The sequence below is a fragment of the Chiloscyllium plagiosum genome, chromosome 22 (assembly GCF_004010195.1).
Source record: "Chiloscyllium plagiosum isolate BGI_BamShark_2017 chromosome 22, ASM401019v2, whole genome shotgun sequence".
NCBI classification, from domain to species: domain Eukaryota; kingdom Metazoa; phylum Chordata; class Chondrichthyes; order Orectolobiformes; family Hemiscylliidae; genus Chiloscyllium; species Chiloscyllium plagiosum.
The window spans coordinates 33,242,062-33,262,548 of record NC_057731.1 but is presented as its reverse complement, the minus strand read 5'-3'; the positions used below and the strand labels follow the sequence as shown (position 1 = coordinate 33,262,548).

The following is a 20,487-nucleotide window of genomic DNA, read 5'->3' as shown; positions in this document are numbered from 1 at the left end:
GTGCACAGCTCTAGTGTGGCCTGACATGGCTATGACCCAGATATAACATGGGTTTGTTAAAGATATTCTGTTTTTAATGTCAAGGTGATGCAATGTCTAGTTTGTCCAAAATGTTTTAGCAAAAGAAAATCATAAAATGCAACATTGATGTACTGTCTTTAATGTAGGGAAGCTAAAGGAGATTAACTAACTAGTATTGGCATGCTGCAGGTTTTACAGCTAAAATGCATGATGTTGTCCTGCACTAATGCAAAGGTAATCTGGGAGTGCATTAAACTGGATGTTGCAGAAAATAGATTCTTCTTGTAGTCGATATAACCATTTTACAGAAAAGGCTGCACTGACTTTGAGAATTGATTTTAAGAGTTTCAAAAAATAAAACAAACATAGATACATTTCAACTGGTTAATATTGTTACTTTGATCTGGACAATGGAAGATCATGTGGGTGTGGTACTTTTAAACTGTGCGCCTCTGGGCTTTCCTACCCATTGTTGGAAGGACTAATGGGTGAGACCGTTAAAAAATGGAATCATGCTGATGTGGAGAATTTCAATTCCCTTGTCTGCTGTTTAAAATCAAGTGGGATGATTTATTTTCTGGATGTCTGTATGCCTGCCTTTGGCAAGTGTGAGATCAGCTGTGAAGAGCACCTGCTCAAATTCAAAGAATTCCCTTGAATGTTCTAAATTAAGCAGTTGAATGGCTGCATTCCCCATCTGTCAGCAGAAACCTCAACCTCTGGCGATGTCCAAGTAGTTCTGCAGTTCAAAATAATTGATGTTCGGGCTGGAATATTGAGCAGATGCAAGATATAGTGCAATATTAAAGAGAATGGGGCCTCCCATATAGGCAGATCTTACAGACATCAGGATAATCTGAAAAGACTGCTTTGTTTATATATTTAAAGCAGACGGGATCCATAACTATATAAATAGTGACACAGCATGTAGAAAGGCAAATGAGTAACTATTTTTAAATCAGTGTAGGGCTCAGCTGGACTGTTGGATTCAGTCCAACACCTTTTGGGAAGGATCTTGACATGTTGGAAGAGTTGTCAATGAACTTTACAAGATTGTCCCCAGGCATGAGGGGAATTCATTTATTTAGGGAGACTGGAGAAACTGCACCTCCTCTCCTTTGAGGGAAAGGGTTAAGACATGATTTGATAGTCAGTTAGTCCCAAAGAAGGAATTGTGATAGTGTAAATAAGGAGGAGCCGTTTCCTTGGGCAGCTTGCTGACCACGAGGGCAACGATTTGAAATTGATTGGCGAAAGAACTGATGGAAAAAGTTTCTTTCTACACAGCAAGTGGTGATGTGAAGTACAGATGTCCAAAATGGTGAAGAGCGCACTGCATTGGTAATTTTCTGCTGGGAATAGCAGACTTAATTAAAGGGGAAAAAAAAATCGGAGAGGTGTGTGAGGGTGGAACTAAGTGGAAAAACTGGCACAACTATAATGAGTGGAATGGCTTTGTTTTATTTTGTGCTATAATTTCCATAAACAAGCAAACGATTCAGGCAGCTTTCAATGCTTTACAGTAGCTCTTGATTGTTCTTGGATTATTGTATAATCTTGAAGTGCACTATCTTTTACAAGTAGATGAGGTTATTTGATTTGGCAACTGGCCTTTAGGTAGCTTCAGCTCCACCATCTTGAATAATTATTCTTCCCCCAAATTTTTGCTTCACGTGTATTTACCTCTCATTAACCTAGTTAAACTGCGACTTCATCTGATGACTTATTCCACATCTTGCAATAGCTAGCTGTTTCGAAGCATTTTTGTTTTTGCTGTTAAAATACAAGTCCTTGTAATAAACTCTTTGTTTTATCATGATTGGATGTTTTAAATGCCTTCGAATTTGGCTTCAGTTTTAAACCACAGAATCAAATAATGTGTGGAAACTTTCACCCAACTTATTTTTAGTCTCTTATTTGGTGAGATTTCTGTAAATTCCAATTGCTGCACATTATCCAATACTCAGTATTTTTAATCCCTTCCTTTATCCTTTAAAATCCGAGACACCACATGCGGTAATGTCCTCAGTAGCTAACTCAGTCGTTCAAAATCTTCCCTTCAACTCAAATGCATAGCAGACATGAAGTTGAAACTTGGATGTGCAGATTTTAGGAACATAGTAGCAGGAGGAGGTCTTTCAGCCCCTTGAGGCTAATCCACCATTCATTGAGATCATGGCTGATTGGTGGTCGAACTTTACATGAGCCTTCCTTTTGGCTCATGTCCCTTAATAGCTTTGCTGAACAGATGTTATTACCATGTCACTGCAAGACCTCACCAGTAACCCCTCCCAGTGCTGTCTTATAAAAGTGCATGTTTTAATTTCAATGACCCTTTTAGCTCAATATCATTAACTAGCTGATTTATTTAATCAATATGTGCTTGTTCTTGTAGCAATACCCTTGGCTCTGAAATTCATCTTTCTCCAATGTTGCCACTGTCACTGGAGAGATTTGCAGGAGCAGTAAACCATGTCTGTGTAAATCCTGTTCTGTATTGGAAGGAGGTTAAACCTTTGTTTGAAGAATATTACAGGGATAATTTGTCTTATTTGGTTCTCATTACAAGTAAAACATTCAGTTCAGCTTGTTGATTATCTCAGCCGTAAAGATGGTTTTTGAGAGTTGGGATGTAGTAATTTGCTAAAGTTAGGTGGCTCAGTGGTTAGCACTGCTGCCTCACAGCGCCAGGGACCGGGGTTCGATTCCACCCTCAGGTGACTGAGTGTTTGCGCATTCTCCTTGTGTCTGTCTGGGTTACCTCTGGGCACTCTGGTTTTCTCCCACATCCAAAGATATACAGCTTAGGTGGATTGGCCAGGCTAAATTGTTTGTGTCCAGGGACGTGCAAGCTAGGTGGGTTAGCTGTGGGAAATGTAGGTTTACAGGGACAAGGTGGGCGGGTTGGATCTGGGTGGGATGCTCTTCGGAGGGTAGGTGTGCGCTTGATGGGCCAAATGGCTGCCTCCTACAATGCAAGGATTCTGTTTGTGTTTCGAAGGATGCTTTTCAAAGCAATGACTGTTTTAAAGGCACCTTACTTATAACTGTAGGGTATATAGTGAGAGTGAATTTGAATCTGAAACCGTCTTAGCCAGATCGATTGTTGATGATTAAGTGAGACTTGAAATCCATTAGAGTATAACAGTGGGGAGCAAAACCAGAAGTTGCTGGAAAAGCTTTGGAAAAGCTTCTGTGGAGAAAAATCATAGTTTCGGGTCTGGGACCCTTCCTCAAACCCTTCTGGGGATTTTCGGTTTGGAATCGGCTGGGTGCAGGAATGTCCAGTTTAAGAATTTGACAAGGTTTGAAATTCTGAGCAAGGGTTTCAAAAACCTCTGGCAAGCCCAAGCTAACAGAGAGGCTTCCTGTTTGCAAGACTCTAAAGAGCTGTTGGATTAGGAGATTCCTGATCCAAGGTTGATAACACAAGCAGCAGCTGAAATAGAGTGCTAGAGAAACACAGCAGGTCTGGCAGTATCTGTGGAGCGAGAAACAGTTAACATTTCGAATCTTATGATGACGCTTCATGAATAGCAAGGTTCAGAGGGATCTGGGTCAAGTGCTCGCAAATGGGATTACATTAGGTGAGGGTATCTGATCGGCATGGAAGAGTTGGACTGTGCTGTACATCCTATAACACTATGACTTGTCTTGAAGAGTAAGATGACAACCATGGAATAGAAAGTGGAAGACCTAAGATATATCAACCCTCTGTTCTTCAAAGCAATATTTGGACAATGCTTAATGTTCCGATTTGAGGTATCTGAGTAATTGAAAGTGTAAGTTACATTGAAGTGCAAGAGGAAATTCAAGTTACTCCATTATATAGAAATTCAGTCAAAGTAACGGAGAATATGGTTATTAGTGTTCATGTACCTTGCCTTTAGTGCAGTAAACGTTTGTTTTAAACAGTGAACACATTCTTCGAGTTAACACCTGGGTTTTTGGATACTTAAGAGTTAAAATGTTTCTTGACTCTACCGAAATCATAACCCATTGCATGAGTGACATAAAGCCTCGTCCATTCTTCCCACCATTTCTAGTCTACCTCTCCACAACCCTCTGCCTGTAATAGTTTTTAGTAAAGAATCCATTCCTTAAGTTTAGTGGCTGCAGAGGAAGTGTTGAACCTCTGATTCTCCTCCTGTTGTGTTAGGAACACAAATATCAAGGAAGTGAGGACATTGGTAACTTTTTTGTGTGGGTAATGCAGCAATCTCTAACAATCCTTGCAGCACCTCTCATTATAAAGTTGAGGTTGAAGATTGTTTGGCAATACTATGCTGAGTTCTGAGGAAGGGTCACTGAACCTGAAATGTTCGCTCTGCTTGCACTTCACAGATTCTGCCAGACCTGCTGAGCTTTTCCAGCAGTTTCTTTGTGTTAATAATCTGCATCTACTTGCCTGGTTGCAATCCTCCATTTTGGGACACACATGCCAGTTTTATCTGCTCTTGTCAATTTTGATATCAAAATATTTCATATTGGGTTACTATATGGTAAATTATACTGCTCTAAAAGAATATGATTAAGTGGTTTGAATAAAGATCAGTCAATAGTCTATGGGGCCATAATATCGATCCTGATACTGTAAAATAATGCAGCTGTAACACTTATGTGTAGTTTTACTTGAATTTGGGAATGACTCGTGTTAATAAGTTGCATGCTATGAATTTCTACTAACTTGATGTTCAGAAATTTTGCTTGTCAAAATTAAACACTGCAATTGATATTGCTAACCAATGGCAGCATATTGATTTAATCTGCAGACCTGCACATGGATAAATAACATTTTGTTTAGCTGTGATCTTGTAATCTTGCTGGTGAGATCCTTTCTCCTATGTCCCATAATTGTATCAACCTTATTACCTTTTTCATAATAGAGACTTGTAATCTGCCATCAATTCATTTTCTTAATGAAGAGAATACAGACCCAGGTAGTTGCCTCATTGGTGTAGTTTGTAGCTTTTTATTGTTCAATTTGTCAAATGTATGTTCTCAAGCTAAAAAATATAGTGTACATGGTTTTCCATTATTATTAACACATGGTTAATTTGTTTGCTATTACTACAGTATAGAGTCAAGATACACAGCATGGAAACAGACCCTTGGGTCAACTTGTCCATGCCAACCAGATATCTCAACGCAATCTAGTCCCACCTGCCAACACCCGGCCCGTATCCCTCCAAACCCTTCATATTTATAAACCTGTCCAGATGCCTTTTAAATGTTGTAATTAAACCAGCATTCTCCACTTCCAATCACGTACTACCCTCTGTGTCAAAAAAGTTGCCCCTTTGGTCTCTCTTATATTTATTTTCCCTCTTACCCGATCTATGCTTTCTAGTTCTGGACTCTCCCCACCCCAGGGAAAAGACTGTCTATTTATCCTATCCATGCCCCTCATGAATTTATAAAGTCACTCTATAAAGTCACCCCTCAGGCTCTGACACTCCATGGAAAACAGCCCCAGTCTGTTCAGCCTCTCCCTAATAGCTCAAACCCTCCAACCCTGGCAACATCCTTTCAAGTTCCACAACATCCTTCTGGTAGGAAGGAGACCAGAATTGCGCACAACATTCCAACAGTGGCCTAACTCATGTCTTGGAGAGCCACAACATGACTTACAACATTTTTTCTACACTACAGAACAGAAATTGTATGCCTGAAAGGGATTCCTTTTAGCTGAACAGTTACTCTGTGTAGTGCCAATGGTATGAGAGCCAAGTGATTTGCATTGAGGAAAATTTTCTCTTTACCCTCCCCAACCTCTAGGGAATATATCCATCTCATCTTAAATATCATTCTATTGTAAAATAACTGTTAACCTGACTCCACGGTATAGGGATCAAACACTTTTCGGATGGCGTTAGCTTGTACATAAATGTAATCTCCTTTCTTTTCTTTTTCAAACTGAAAGGTTTCTTGTCTTGCCATCCTATCCCCAGCCTTCTGCCCTTTTTTCCCCTCTGGCATTTGGTCAGGCTTATGGGGAAAAATCTCAGCCACAGCTTTCCTCATGGTCATCAATGTTGTTCTGACGTGTTTTGCCACAAATTGGCCACATGGTTTTAATTTCTTTTCCCCTCAGCTGAATTATTTTGAGTGGTCCTGTGTTGATTTGAGCAGTAAAATTCCTGACAGGCCATAGTCATGTTGAGTTGTAGATCCTGTCATGAAACTGACAAAATGTTAAACGTGCTGTTGGCAGAACTTGTAGAGCAATGGAAGAGCTCCTGGATGCTGACAGTATCCTGATCGTATTGGATTTCCTTCAATCAGTATTTTATGGAAATCATTCATAATACTTTAGCAATTGTTCAGTCAACACATTCCAAATAAGGTGTTCTCCCATGCCATATCCTTATTCTACTATACAGCCGTATCTTGGTTGGGTCAGATATAAGAGATGCAATTTTATGCAAACATGTGGTTAAATTGATGCTCGTCTGATAAAAAATTATGCAAAGTGCCTGTGTGTGCTATTGTTATTAAATTGAGTTGTTTTGATTCTGTTTGGAGAAATGTATTTGCAGTTGTATGATATGACCGTCATCTGACCACTAGCACTGTCAGCTTGGGAGGACCCATTTGAAGGCTCCATGTGAAAGAGTCCCAGATGTGTGTAGCTGAAAGAGTGGATTTCCAGAGCTGTAAAAGTCTATATAAACTGTCTATATTAAAAATAAAAGCAAGGAACAATTAGAGCAGTAGTCTGCGACTTTGACCTGCTGGTGAGTCACAACTGTTGTGAATTGTCTGGTCCCTTGCACTGCAGAAATTAGAGACACAATAAGTCATGCACTGGCAGCAAATGGTATTTGCCAAGATCCTGTGGAGGAGAAAGCAGGAGCAGTATGGCGGCTCAGTGGTTAGCTCTGCTGCCTCACAGCAGAGGGATCCATCTTTGACTCAGCCTCAGGCGACTGCCTGTGTGGAGTTTGCACATTCTTCCCATGTCTGTGGGGGTTTCCTCTGGGTGCTCCTGTTTCTTCCTACAGTCCAAACTCATGCAGGTTAGGTGGATTAACCATGGGGAATGCAGGATAAGGTGGGTCTGGGTGGGATGTTCTTTGGAGGGTCACTGTGGACTCGATGGGCCAAATGGCCCACTTCTACACTGTAGGGATTCAATGAAAAGGAAATATCCAGATCACTCCTCCCAAAGGTGCTTACAAGTCTTTACCTCAAAATAAGCTGAAACATTCACCAAGCTTACCAATAATCATCGGGAAGTAGACTCAACATATGCAGCAACAGAATGGAGCAATGCTAAGTTTGAAGAAGGCATATTTATACTGCATAGTTGTTAGTGATACATGGCAAACTGTCTCAATTTTAAATTTCAGTGAATAAATTGCATTCACATTGTCAGTAACAGTGCAGTACAGGTCTAAACAGTTTTAGCACCTAGAAAGATATTCTAAAGTAGTACACTTAAATATGGTTTTAAGTCTGGTGTCTCTGGACTTGAGAGCAGATGGAACCCCCCCCCCCCCCTCAACAGATTAAGTTAGTCTTGCACTGTCATCTCCTTGGTGGTGCTACCAGGAAGAATGCTATTTGGCCAGGGTCCATGAAAGCATCATTGTAATCTATTCAGCATCTGTTCAGCCAAAAGGCTACCTACCCTGTAAAAGCCTACCAGCCTAGGCAGGGTTACAACTCCAAGCTTCAGACTTGTTTCATCCAAGGTGAATGGGGTTTGCTGAACATGGTCTATATGGAATTGTAGACATTAATTTGTTTGCTCACTCTGAGCTCCTAACCTCATGTCCAATTAGCCTCAACTTAATTTGACAGATTCATTTTCAGGTTGTTGTTTTGAGCCATTTTGCACAACTCAGTGAAGATGATGTTGGCACACAAAATACTTAACACCTATTGCGCATCAGGTGAATGCTAGTGGTCACAAACCACTTAACACCCTTAGACTGGACAATATGAACCTGCTATTTGGTATAGTGGCTGGTCAGATGTGTCTCCCTTTTGCTCTTTTCTACCTGACACTTGTATGCCAAAGTAGCTCAAGTTTTTAGATTAGATTACATTACAGTGTGGAAACAGGCCCTTCGGCCCAACAAGTCCCCACCGACCCGCCGAAGCGCAACCCACCCAAGCCCCTACATTTACCCCTTACCTAACACTACGGGCAATTTAGCATGGCCAATTCACCTGACCTGCACATCTTTGGACTGTGGGAGGAAACCAGAGCACCCGGAGGAAACCCATGCAGACACGGGGAGAACGTGCAAACTCCACACAGTCAGTCGCCTGAGGCGGGAATTGAACCCGGGTCTCGCGCTGTGAGGCAGCAGTGCTAACCACTTGTGCCGCCCACAAGACATGCAGTTCAGGCAGTTACGGGGGGGGGGGGGGGGGAGAGAGAATAAGTTAGTGAAAGAATTAAGTATGTGACAGCAGCAATGTACTCCTGAATGGGAACAAACATGATTTGAAGGGGAAGGGATTGCCACCAGCGTGTTTGGGTTCAAGATATTCACTGAAATAATGTGCAATACCACAGATCATTGAATATTTAAAAAAAAACCAATCTTGTTCGTTTTTGTGGTTTGGAAATTTCAATAGGTTTTGGGGGAAATGAGAGCAGACATGGAGAACTCAAGTTTTTGGTGAGAAAAGGAGAAATCCATACCAGATCAGGAACTAATGTTGACAATTGGGTGCACATATCACCAACTCCAGAGGTTATTGGGAAAATGTAAACTACTGTTTGCATTCGTTGGGAAGTAATGCAAAAGGTTGGGCAGGTGGTCTTTGCTTGTAGTTTGTGAACAACCACACATAGAGACACAGAGACAGGCAAGCAGATCTCCTTGGGTCTGCTTTCTCTGCATTGTTTTCTCCTCTGGTCTTTATGCTAGCATATAGTTTTTTTATTTTATCTGGAATTTCATACCGATTCAAATGCTTTGCCGACAAGCATCCGTAGCTGTCTGAGTATCCATGTCTGTGTTCAAAGTTAAAAATCACACAACACCAGGTTATAGTCCAACAGGTTTAATTGGAAGCACTAGCTTTCGGAGTGTCAATCTGAATTGCTGGGCTGTTTCTTTTGTGCCTTGGCTGTTTCATGTTGCTTTGTGTGGGGTATGTGCCCACACAGGAAGTGCATTGTTTTCTGTGAAATGCTGCTGGACAACGAGCTAATGTAAGGCACCAGATAAATGTTACCTTTTCACATCTATTTGCTAGTCTCATCTAGTGTTCAACATTTTACATGTTATAATGTGGATTACAAGAGCAATTGTTGAAATGTGATTAATACATTACAGACCAGTTTTAATGCAAGCAGAAATTATTCAATTCAGTGATTGAGCTTCATTAGATTGAAGGATAGTAAAATATATTAATGGATGAAACAGCTCATTGTTCACTTGTCTCCTTTCCACCTTCAAGGTTATCTTTTCGCCTTGAGGCATAATCAGTTAGCTCCAGTAGGTCTCCCAGCAGCCCGTAAGACTGCCATTGAATGTCACAGTAAAGTTTATTGTTCAAATCTTAAAGTTCTCAGATGAAACGCAAAGCAATTCAGCACCTTGAACACAGTAAGCCAAGATTTTTGAGCAATGGACATTTGAGTTTCACACTTGTCAGCAAAGAGTTGTTGCCATTCTATTGAGATTGAATTCCTAGAAAGTAGGAATGCCGCAATTTTAACTTAGGAGCAATGACTTTCTCAAAAAAGCTGTTAACTTGAAATATATATTGGATTATTTTGCTGTCCTCAGCTGCTGCTTCAACGACCCTCCCTCCATCCAGTTTGAGGGTGGGGATGTTTGCTAATAATTGCACAGTGTTCACTGCCATTTCTGATACCTCCAGATACTGAATCCATACGTACCAAGATAATGTCCAAGTTTGACCTGAAGTGTCAATAAGCGACCATCGACGAAAGGAGAAAATCTGGCCATTTCCCTTTGACAGTCAGTGGCATTTTGACCAGTAAATCCCTTATTATCAACATCCTGGAGATTACAATTGATCTGAGACTGATCTGGATTCACCATATAAATGCTGAGACTACAAAAGCAGTTCTGAAGTTCGGAATTTTGTCATGACTAACTTGCCTCCTGACTCCCCCAGAGCCTATCCACTTGGTACAAGATACAATCACTAATGATGGGGGATTGTGGTCACTTTCCAAGATGTGTGCAGTGCCATCACCATCAAAATGAACACCTTCCAGGATGAAGCAGCCTCACCAACTTCACCATTCCACTACTTCGCTCTAACAGCATTGTGTGCCATCTACACGGCAGATATTCACCAAATCTCCTGTCACAGCACCTTCCAAATCACAATTGCCACCATTTGGAAGGAGAAGGGAGCAGCTATTGGAAACACCACCACTTGCAAGCTCTCAAGCTCTGGCACCTACTCTATTGCTCAGCCTGTCACAAGTTGAACCAAATTATTAAATTATTGCTGCACTGCTCAATCCTGATGAGTTCCTCTCTCTGTATTTTCCTCCATGAAAGATGCTATTTATTAACATTGCAGATAACAAAGCATTGATAGCAGAGGGTCAAAGAGTCATAGAGATGTCCAGCATGGAAACAGACCCTTCGGTCCAACTTGTCTTTGCTGACCATATATCCCAACCCAATCTAGTCCCACAAGCCAGCACCCGGCCCATATCCCTCAAAACCCTTCCTATTCATATACCTATCCAGATGCCTTTTAAACGTTGCAATTGTACTAGCCTCCACCATTTCATTTGGCAGCTCATTCCATATATGTACCATCGTTGGGTCTCTTTTATATCTTTACCCTCTCACCCTGAACCTATGCCCTCTAGTTCTGGGCACCCCTATCCCAAGGAACAGACTTTGTCTGTTTATCTTATCCATGTCCCTCATGATAAACCTTTTAAGATTAGATTAGATTCCCTGCACCCCTCAGCCTCCATGCTCCAGGAAAAACCGCCCCAGCCTATTCAGCCTCTCCCTATAGCTCAAATCCTCCAACCCTGGCAACATCCTTGTAAATTTTTTCTGAGCCCTTTCAAGTTTCACAACATCTTTCTGCTAGGAAGGAGACCAGAATTGCATACAATATTCCAACAGTGGCCTAACTGATGTCCTGTACAGCCGCAACATGGCCTCCCAAGTGCTGTGCTCAGTACTCTGACCAATAAAGGAAAGCATACCAAATGCCGCCTTTACTATCCTGTCTACCTGCAATTCTCTTTTCAAGGAGCTATGAACCTGCACTCCAAGGTCTCTTTGTTCAGCAACACTCCCTAGGACCTTTAGCATTAAGTGTATAAGTCCTGCTGAGATTTGCTTTCCCAAAATGCAGCACTTCGCATTTATCTAAACTCCATCTGCCACTCAGCCCATTGGCCCATCTGATCAAGATCTCGTTGTAGTCTGAGGTAATCATCTTCACTGTTCACTATGCCTCCAGTTTTGGTATTATCTGCAAACTTACTAATACCTCTTATGCTCACATCCAAATAATTTATATAAATGATGAAAAGTAGTGGACCCAGCACTGATCCTTCTGGCACTCCACTGATCACAGGCCTCCAGTCTGAAAAACAGCTCTCTGTCTTCTACCTATTGAGCCAGTTCTATATCTAAATGGCTAGTTCTCCCTGTATTCCTTGCCAACCAGTCTCCCATGAGGAATCTTGTCGCATGTATTACTGAAGTAAGATGTATAGATCACATCTACCACTCTGCCCTCATCTATCCTCTTTGTTGCTTCTTTAAAAAACTCAATCAAACTTGAGAGGCATGATTTCCCACGCCCGAAGCCATGTTGACTGTTTCTAATCAGTCCTTGCCTTTCCAAATACATGTACATCCTGTCCCTCATGATTTCCTCCAGCAACTTAGCTACCATCGGCATCAGGTTCACTGGTTTTTAGTTCCCTGGCTTGTCCTTACCACCCTTAAACTATGGCATCACGTTAGCCAACCTCCAGTCTTCCGGCACCTCACCTGTGACTATCGATGATACAAATACCTCAGCAAGAGGCCTGGCAACCACTTCCCTAGTTTCCCACAGAGTTCTAGGGTACACCTGATCAGGTCCTGGGGATTTATCCACCTTTACCCGTTTCAAGACATCCAGCACTTCCTCCTCTGTAATATAGACATGTTTCAAGATTTCATAATTTATTTCCCCACATTGTATATCCATATCTTTTTCCACGGTAAATACTCATTAAGTATCTCCCACATCTCCTGTGACTCCACACAAAGGCAGCTTTCATGTTTTCTGCGGTCCTATTCTCTCCCTGGTCACCCTTTTGTCCTTAAATGTATTTGTAAAAATTCTTTGGATTCTCCTTAGCTTTAGCAAATAGTTATCTCATGTCCCCTTTTTGCCCTCCTGATTTCCCTCTTAAATATACTCTTAGTGCCTTAGTACTATTCTAAGGATTCACTCGATCTATCTTTTCTATGCCTGACATATGCTTCCTCCTTTTTCTTAACCAAACTCTCAATTTCTGTCGTCATCCAGCATTCCCTACGCATTCCAGCCTTTCCTTTTCACCCTAACGGGAATATACTGTCTCTGGACTCGCGTTATCTTATCTCTGAAGGCTTACCATTTTCCAGCCGTCTCTTTACCTACGAACACCTGCCCCAAATCAGCTTTTAAGTTCTCGCCTAATACCGTCAAAATTGGCCTTTCTCCAATCTAGAACTTCAACTTTTAGATCTGGTCTATCCTTTTCCATCACTATTTTAAGACTAATAGAATTATGGTCGCTGGCCCCAAAATTCTCTCCCACTGACACCTCAGTCACCTGCCCTGCCTTATTTCCCAAGAGCAGGTCGAGTTTTGCACCTTCTCTAGTCGGAACATCCACATATTGAATCAGAAAACTTTCTAGTACACGCTAACAAATTTCTCTCCCTCTAAACCCTTGACACTATGGCTGTCCCAGTCTATGTTTGGAAAGTTAAAATTCTCTACCATAACCACCCTATTATTCCTACAGATAACTGAGATCTCCTGACAAATCTGTTTTTCAATTTCCCTCTGACTATTAGGGAGTCTATAATACAATCTCAATAAGGTGATCATCCCTTTCTTATTTCTCAGTTCAACCCAAATAACATCTGTGGATGTATTTCAGGACTGTGGTTCTGTTCGCCGAGCTGGAAGTTTTTGTTGCAAACGTTTCGTCCCCTGTCTAGGTGACATCCTCAGTGCTTGGGAGCCTCCTGTGAAGCGCTTCTGTGGTGTTTCCTCCGGCATTAATAGTGGCCTGTCCCTGCCGCTTCCGGTTGTCAGTTTCAGCTGGCCGCTGTAGTGGCCGGTATATAGGATCCAGGTCTGTGTTTGTTGATGGAGTTTGTGGATGAGTGCCATGCTTCTAGGAATTCCCTGGCTGTTCTTTGTTTCGCTTGCCCTATAATGATAGTGTTGTCCCAGTCAAATTCAAGAACATCTCTGAAATGATAGCCAGACTACTGCGACCACTAGGACTTATAATAGCACACAAACCAACAGCCACTCTCAGACAACAACTCACCAGAACGAAGGACCCGATACCCAGCATGAGCAAAACTAACATAGTGTACAAAATCCCATGCAAGGACTGCACAAAACACTATATAGGACAAACAGGAAGACAGCTAACGATCCGCATCCACGAACATCAACTAGCCACGAAACGACACGACCAGCTATCCCTAGTTGCCACACACGCAGACGACAAGCAACATGAATTTGACTGGGACAACACTACCATTATAGTAGTGTTGTCCCAGTAGCATTTGTATCCTGGAACATTAAGCTGCCAGTCCTGTCCATCCCTGAGCCACATTTCTGTAATTGTTATGATATCCCAGTCTCATGTTCCTAACCATGCCCTGAGCTCATCTGTGTTCCTGTTCGGCCTGTTGCATTGAAATAAATGCTTGTGCCCCTATAATGTGTGGATAACCAGGATGTAGTGTATAGTCGATGTTAATTTGGCAGCTAAGTTTAGAAGCATTGCTGTTTGAAACTTAGTTAAGGATGACCACAACCCCACCAGGAAAATAATGCTGCTGGTGAATATGTCACCACTGCATTTGTTGTGGTTAAATATTAATTCCATTCTGTTGCCTGGCACTCCCTAGTATTTGCATTCAAATGGTTCAAGGAAATGGATGTGTTTTGATGTTGTCTACTTCATAATTTTTCCTTAAAGTCAGAGACAGCAATTGTCATGCCTCGAGGACTGCAGAAATGAGTACTGCTGCTGCGGGCCACTACAACATCCTGTAATTTGGAAGTGTCCTTGGAGCTTGTGGAAGGACAGTTGGTTAATTCTCTCGCTGTCAGCTTGCTTGTCTCCACAGGATAATTTACACAGGGGTTTTCTCCGAAATCCGGAAGCAATCTGAACTGAGAACTTCTTAGAGAAAGACAATCTGGGCCAACCAATTTAATGTTCTTTTTCTGACTGCTGTTCTCATATATGCTTACAAATAGCCAATCTAAAAATGTCGTAAATTTGGCTTTGTGACCTTTTGTTTCTTCCTCCACCAATACATGACTAACAATTTGGAAATGTGAGAATATAAATGATTGTTGTCACTGATATAGGGTAAATGGTACCCAAACTTAATTTGTTCCTGCTGCTCGGCCACGCACACATCATCATGTTCACTGTGTGAGGATCTCTCTGAATTCGCCAACATGCAAGGAAAGCCTTATTGTGAAAGACTAATCTTATTTGTTTACTCCTTCAAGATTACTGAAAAGTAAATACATAGTTAAGCCAAAGCTGCTTGCTCTTAAAACTATATTGTCTGGTTACTGGTGGTTGGGTTCACTGGCATTTTTCCAATAGCTTACGTGACCTTATGGCCACATTTTTATTTTAGAAAGTCAGTTCCATACACCTCCCCCCCCCCCCCGACACACAGACCCCATTAGTGTGAAAGATTGTAAGTTCTCAATGCTGCTTGTGTGATTCCTCCTCAACCCTATTACTATGCTGACTTTGATTTATTCTCTAAAGTAGTAGTAATGCTTCTTATTATTGATTTGTTGTGTAACCATTGCTTGAAGGCTTTATTGAAAAATGACTGCTGTTGGCTTTCAGACAGAAGTTCCTTCTGGTACGATAATATATCAACTGCCATTTACATTGGCTATGGTTTCTGTGACAGTGTAATTCGGAGCTTGTTTCTTTCACTGCCATGGCATTTGACATGATGGAGTTTTCATTCACTTGGATCACTGTGTCCATTTTCTTGTAGTGTGTTTTTTTATCGTCATGCACATCACGGAAAAAGTAATGATTCCTATCATTTTTCAACAGCTACTGACTTGCTTCTGGCCTGGAACCCTATTTGCCTTGGTTTGGTGGAGGGAGTCATTGGGAAGATTCAGCTACATACAGGTAAGGGTTTACTGCATGAAGCATTATGATTAAACACTCTTAACAGAGTCCTCTGTTGTAATGCAGTGAAGCTTTGCATTGATGCTGAGTTCAATATTGCTCAGGCTATTCATCTTACACTTAACAGGGCAAATGAAGAAGACCAAATTTCGTCTGATCGCAACTATTTCCACTACAGGCTGATTGGTTGGCAAGTCAACTCTGACCACCCTTTTCACCTGTAGTATTAATTTGATTTTTGAAACGTGACATTCTTGCGTTTGTCACCCTGGTGGCAACAAACAAGAAGCTTGAGTGATATGACTTTTGTGGAAGCAATATTCAAACTCTGTCTAGTTAATTGGGGGCAGGGTCCAGGGAAAGCATGACTTTTCAGGATCTTGTTAATGTAGAAACCTTGCACAGCCCTTGTAGCAATGTGATTGACTAGATGGATCATTAGGATTTTGAACATGTCCCTTGAGATAATGAAATCCTGTTTATTTCAGATGAGCAGTTTTATAATGTAGGTCAGGGGAAAATGTCGATGTTCACTAAAGCATTGCGTTCTTTACTAGTTATTAGTCACTGAGTTTTAGTACATTCTTAACAGTTGTTAATATAAATCATACATTCTCCTTTTGGGCATGGTGACTTAACTCTGAAGTGTTGGCCCGGGGTTAAGATGACCCTTACAGATGGAGGGTCAGCTGTTGATTGGGTAGAGTTGCGACTCTGCTGAATTTTCCTGGCTGAAGGAGAGGGAAAAACGAGGCTTCTTTCCTGTTGCTGACCAAGGTCTATAGGATTTGAGTATGTCAGTTAGTTAGGAATGCAAAAGTAGGTTAGTCTTGATGCAAGAGGATTTGTGGATGGGACCAAAGATTTCTTGAGTTGTATAGTGCACTGGTGATCGAACATCTGGAGTATTGTGTACTGTTCTAGTCTCCTTGCCACACAGTTATCATAGTGTACAGTAGAAAATAAGAGCAGGAGTAGGCCATTTGGCCCTTTGAGCTAGCTCCACCATTCATTGTAATTGCCTGGTCCCACTACTTCCCCACATCCTTGGATCCCATTATCCTCGAGTTATATCCAGTTCCACCTTTAAATTGTAATGTTTTGGCATCAAAAGAAATTTTGGTTCTTGATACAGTGAGGAGACTGGGGCTGCATTCTGTGGAGTTTAGAATACTGAGAGGTAACCTCTGAAAAACATGTGCAAATTTTCAAGGGATAGGCAGACTAGAGGTGGAAAGGGTATTCCTCATGACTCGAGAATCAGGAGACCGTCTCAATTAAAAGGGGCTAAAGAGGAATAACGCCTTCTCTCAGGTTTTTCAGATCTTTGGAGTTCTTCACTCGAGGGTTGTCGAACTCCAGTCATAAAGTTCAAGGCGGAAAACCAGGGGTTTCTAATCACAGAAAACGTAAGAGGATGGGGTTAATGTGGGGAATATGGCATTGTGTTTAATAATCAGCTATGATCTAGAGTACTGGAGCTGGCTTGAGAGACTGAAAATGCCTCACTACAATAACATGGGGTGTTAATGAGACTTTATCTAGTTTATTGCGTGCAATTTGTCTCTAAGGAGACATAAGAAACAGTTCAGGAAATTGAATAGACTGATTTAAGATGAAAAGGTTAAAAGGTTAAGTAATTTGACCTTGTACCTAACAAGATTTAGAAGGTTTCAGGGTGAACCTTTTGCAACATAAAATTCTGAAGTCACCTTGAGATGAATGCTGAGGCATGTAACCCCTTGTACAGCAATCTCGAACTGGGAAATTAGTTTCAGAATAAGGAAGTGCCAGTACTGGGCATGTATGAGAAGGCATTTCTTTTCTAAGTGTTGTGAATCATTGCATGCCTCGACTTAGGGTCTATCGAAGGTGGACATATGTTCCATTTCTTGTACTAGGGCCTGGTTAAAGGACTTGAGGAATGGAAGGAACATGGAAGTTGATACCAAGATATGATCAGCTGTGATCATATTGAATGGTAGAAGCAAGCTTGAGGAGCTGTGTAGACCTTTGAAGATGTTTTTGTGCTCCACAGACCAATGTCATAGCAGTGGATTTGCTCGTTGTCTGAATGTAAAGCGTTCTTTCAATTTTCTGCTATCCTGAGTGAAGAAGATCTTCTTCTTTCGTCCCTTTTGAGACTGTCTTTTGATTCTAGCGTCAGGAGGGATATCCTTTCAGCCCCGAGTCAGCCTAACCCTTTAAATTTTCCCCTCAGCACAAACTGTTGTTGTGCTCCATTTAGGCACAAGGATATTGTTACTCTTAGTTTCTTTAAATCTGGTGAGATATTAAAATTATTTCACCTACAGTCGCTCCCTCCTTTTGGATTCATTGTTTCATTACAAATAATTTCTACTTAGCATCAAATCTGAAGTTGCCTTGTAATATCTAGCAAAAGAAGATGGTTATTGGCGATGAGCCACTTTCACCTCAGGACATCTCTGCAGGAGTTCTTTAGGATGGTGACTGAGGTCCATCTACCTTTAGCTGCTTCATTCATGTTCTTGCCTTCATTGTAAGGTTAAAGATGGGGATGTCTGATGTTCACTTGTAACTATGCCTTGGCTATTGAAGCAAAAGTAGACAAAATCCAGCTTGACTGACAAATGGCATGTAAAGTGCACCACACAAGTGTTGAGCCATGAGAGAGAATTTTACTATCACCCCATGACATTGGATAGCTTCACCATCGCTGAATCCTCTAGCATTAACAACCTGGGTAGTTACTAATTGAGCGGAAACTGAAATTGGGGAGCGCCTTATATATGAATCATGACTGCGGTGCAAGAGCAAGGTCTGACGTTTGTGGTTTTGCAGCAAGAACCCTTCACCTGGCTCCCCAGTGTATTCTCATCTAGCACCTTTCCCACAAACCACCAAACAAATTAACTCCCTCCCAGACAGCATTGTTTGACAGTTTCAGTTATAGTTGGAGTCTCTCATGAAACTTGGATCTTTTATTTGCTGCTTCCTTACTTTCAGAAAACCTACAGGTGGAGAGCTTGCTGGGATATCTGATCAGAAGAAGCAGTTTGAAGAGAAAGCTTCACAATTTTGTTTATTCACTTGGAGAGTTTCCATTGGCTGGGATCCGTTCCACCATCTGGACCCACATTTGCACAATCAGAATAATTAACTCTGGCAGTGATTTGGGGATTTGCTGCTTTGGTTAATTGCTGTATTGCCCAAGTATGGAGAGAATTAATGACTAAAAGAAAAAGCAACCTGCAGTAACATTGCCTGCTGGAATCCATTTGCAATAAAGTTTTCTGCAAAGCTGAAGGGCTCTGAAAGACTGTGGAGAGAATTGTAGGATAATGCTTTTCACATGATTTCTGTAAATGAGTGAAGTGCAATATGGCTGACATCGGCCTGCAATTCCTTCAACCTGTGAAAGAAGTAGGAATCTGAAGCAATCTGTGATGTGCCTCCTTGCAGTCACTTTGAACACTTTTTTGATTAGATTAGCTTACTTAGTGTGGAAACAGGCCCTTCGGCCCGACAAGTCCACACCGACCCGCCGAAGCGCAACCCATCCATTTCCCTACATTTACCCCTTTACCTAACACTACGGGCAATTTAGCATGGCCAATTCACCTGACCTGCACATCTTTGGACTGTGGGAGGAACTCCCTCAGGCTGTCAGAAACTATCCTTGCATCAGATCTTTGATTATTGGGGGATTGTTGTATTGTTTAGGTAAGTGCAGTGGAAAGATGAATCAGTATTGGATGAAAAGTTTTCTTCGATAGGAAGCACATGCATGTTTTCTCAGCACACTTTGTATCTTGTAAAACTGTCTCTTTTTAAAATGCCTGGGATTCATTGCATTGTCAGTGAATGACTAGGGCCTGCACTCAGTTCTATCCACGTTTCCTCCTTCAAGAAACAGCTGATTTTGCCTCCCCAACTCCCCACACCAAGTCTTTTGTTGAGATTGTCAGCTTTATTGACTGAACTTTGTTGGCAAGATGACAAAATATCTGCTACCCATGTGAGATCCTCCACGTCCATTCCACATACAATTCTGACAGGAATTTTGTTTTCAAATTGTTCCACTGCTTAAAATATCTGTCCAGTCATTAAATATTTAAATTTTTCCATTCCAAATGAGCTAGTGGATTGTTTATCCTTTGCAGAAATTGCATCACCTGATGGATTCTTTGTGAAGGGAATCTTTGTAGTTGATATTTTATGTACCATGTGTTTAGAATGTAGTACTGCAATATAAATGAGCCAGCTCCAAGGATTAGTGCTGCTCCTAATGTTTTTTGTTTGTCAACAGCTTTACATTTTTTGTTTTTGCTCAGGTGTCATTATTACTGTTAATCAATTCTTGACTAAATTTTAAAGAGGTAAAAACAATGACTGCAGATGCTGGAAACCAGATTCTGGATCAGTGGTGCTGGAAGAGCGCAGCATCCAAGGAGCTTCGAGGGCTTTTGCCCGAAACGTCGATTTCGAAGCTCCTCGGATGCTGCCTGAATTGCTGTGCTCTTCCAGCACCACTGATCCATAAATAATTTTAAACCCTGTTTGTATCAATGCTGACCACCAGTGAGCAGGTCATGAGTTTCTCTGGGGCTTGGATAATTTTGCTCATGAGGGAAGGTTGGATGGACTGGTGGTGTTTTCTTTAAAACAGAGGAACGTTGGGGCAGGTCTAGTCCAACTGAAGTAAAATTGGACCATCTAGGTAGAGCAGGCAGGAAATTCCTTTGCCTGTCAGTTTGGGGCTCCATTACCAAGGGGCACAGAATCATAGAGTCATCGATGTATTGACTCTTCGGTCAAACCCGTCTATGCCGACCAGATATCCCAACCCAATCTAGTCCCACCTGCCAGCACCCGGCCCATATCCCTCCAAACCCTTCCTATTCATATACCCATCCAAATGCCTCTTAAATGTTGCAATTGTACCAGCCTCCATCACATCCCCTGGCAGCTCATTCCATACACGTACCACCCTCTGTGTGAAAAGGTAGCCCCTTAGGTCTCTTTTATAACTTTCTCCTCTCACCCTAAACCTATGCCCTCCAGTAATGGACTCCCCGACCCCAGGGAAAAGACTTTGT

General features: G+C 41.6%; 1 protein-coding gene across 3 annotated transcripts in view; it reads left to right on the top strand.

Moving 5' to 3' along the window:
• inpp5f (inositol polyphosphate-5-phosphatase F) overlaps window positions 1–20,487 on the top strand; it is a 200,664-nt gene that overhangs the window by 50,900 nt on the left and 129,277 nt on the right. For all 3 annotated transcript variants that reach the window (XM_043712705.1, XM_043712704.1, XM_043712703.1), the window contains exon 2: window positions 15,326–15,406. In XM_043712705.1, the coding sequence (XP_043568640.1) occupies window positions 15,326–15,406 (81 nt within the window). The remainder of the gene's footprint in view (window positions 1–15,325; window positions 15,407–20,487) is intronic.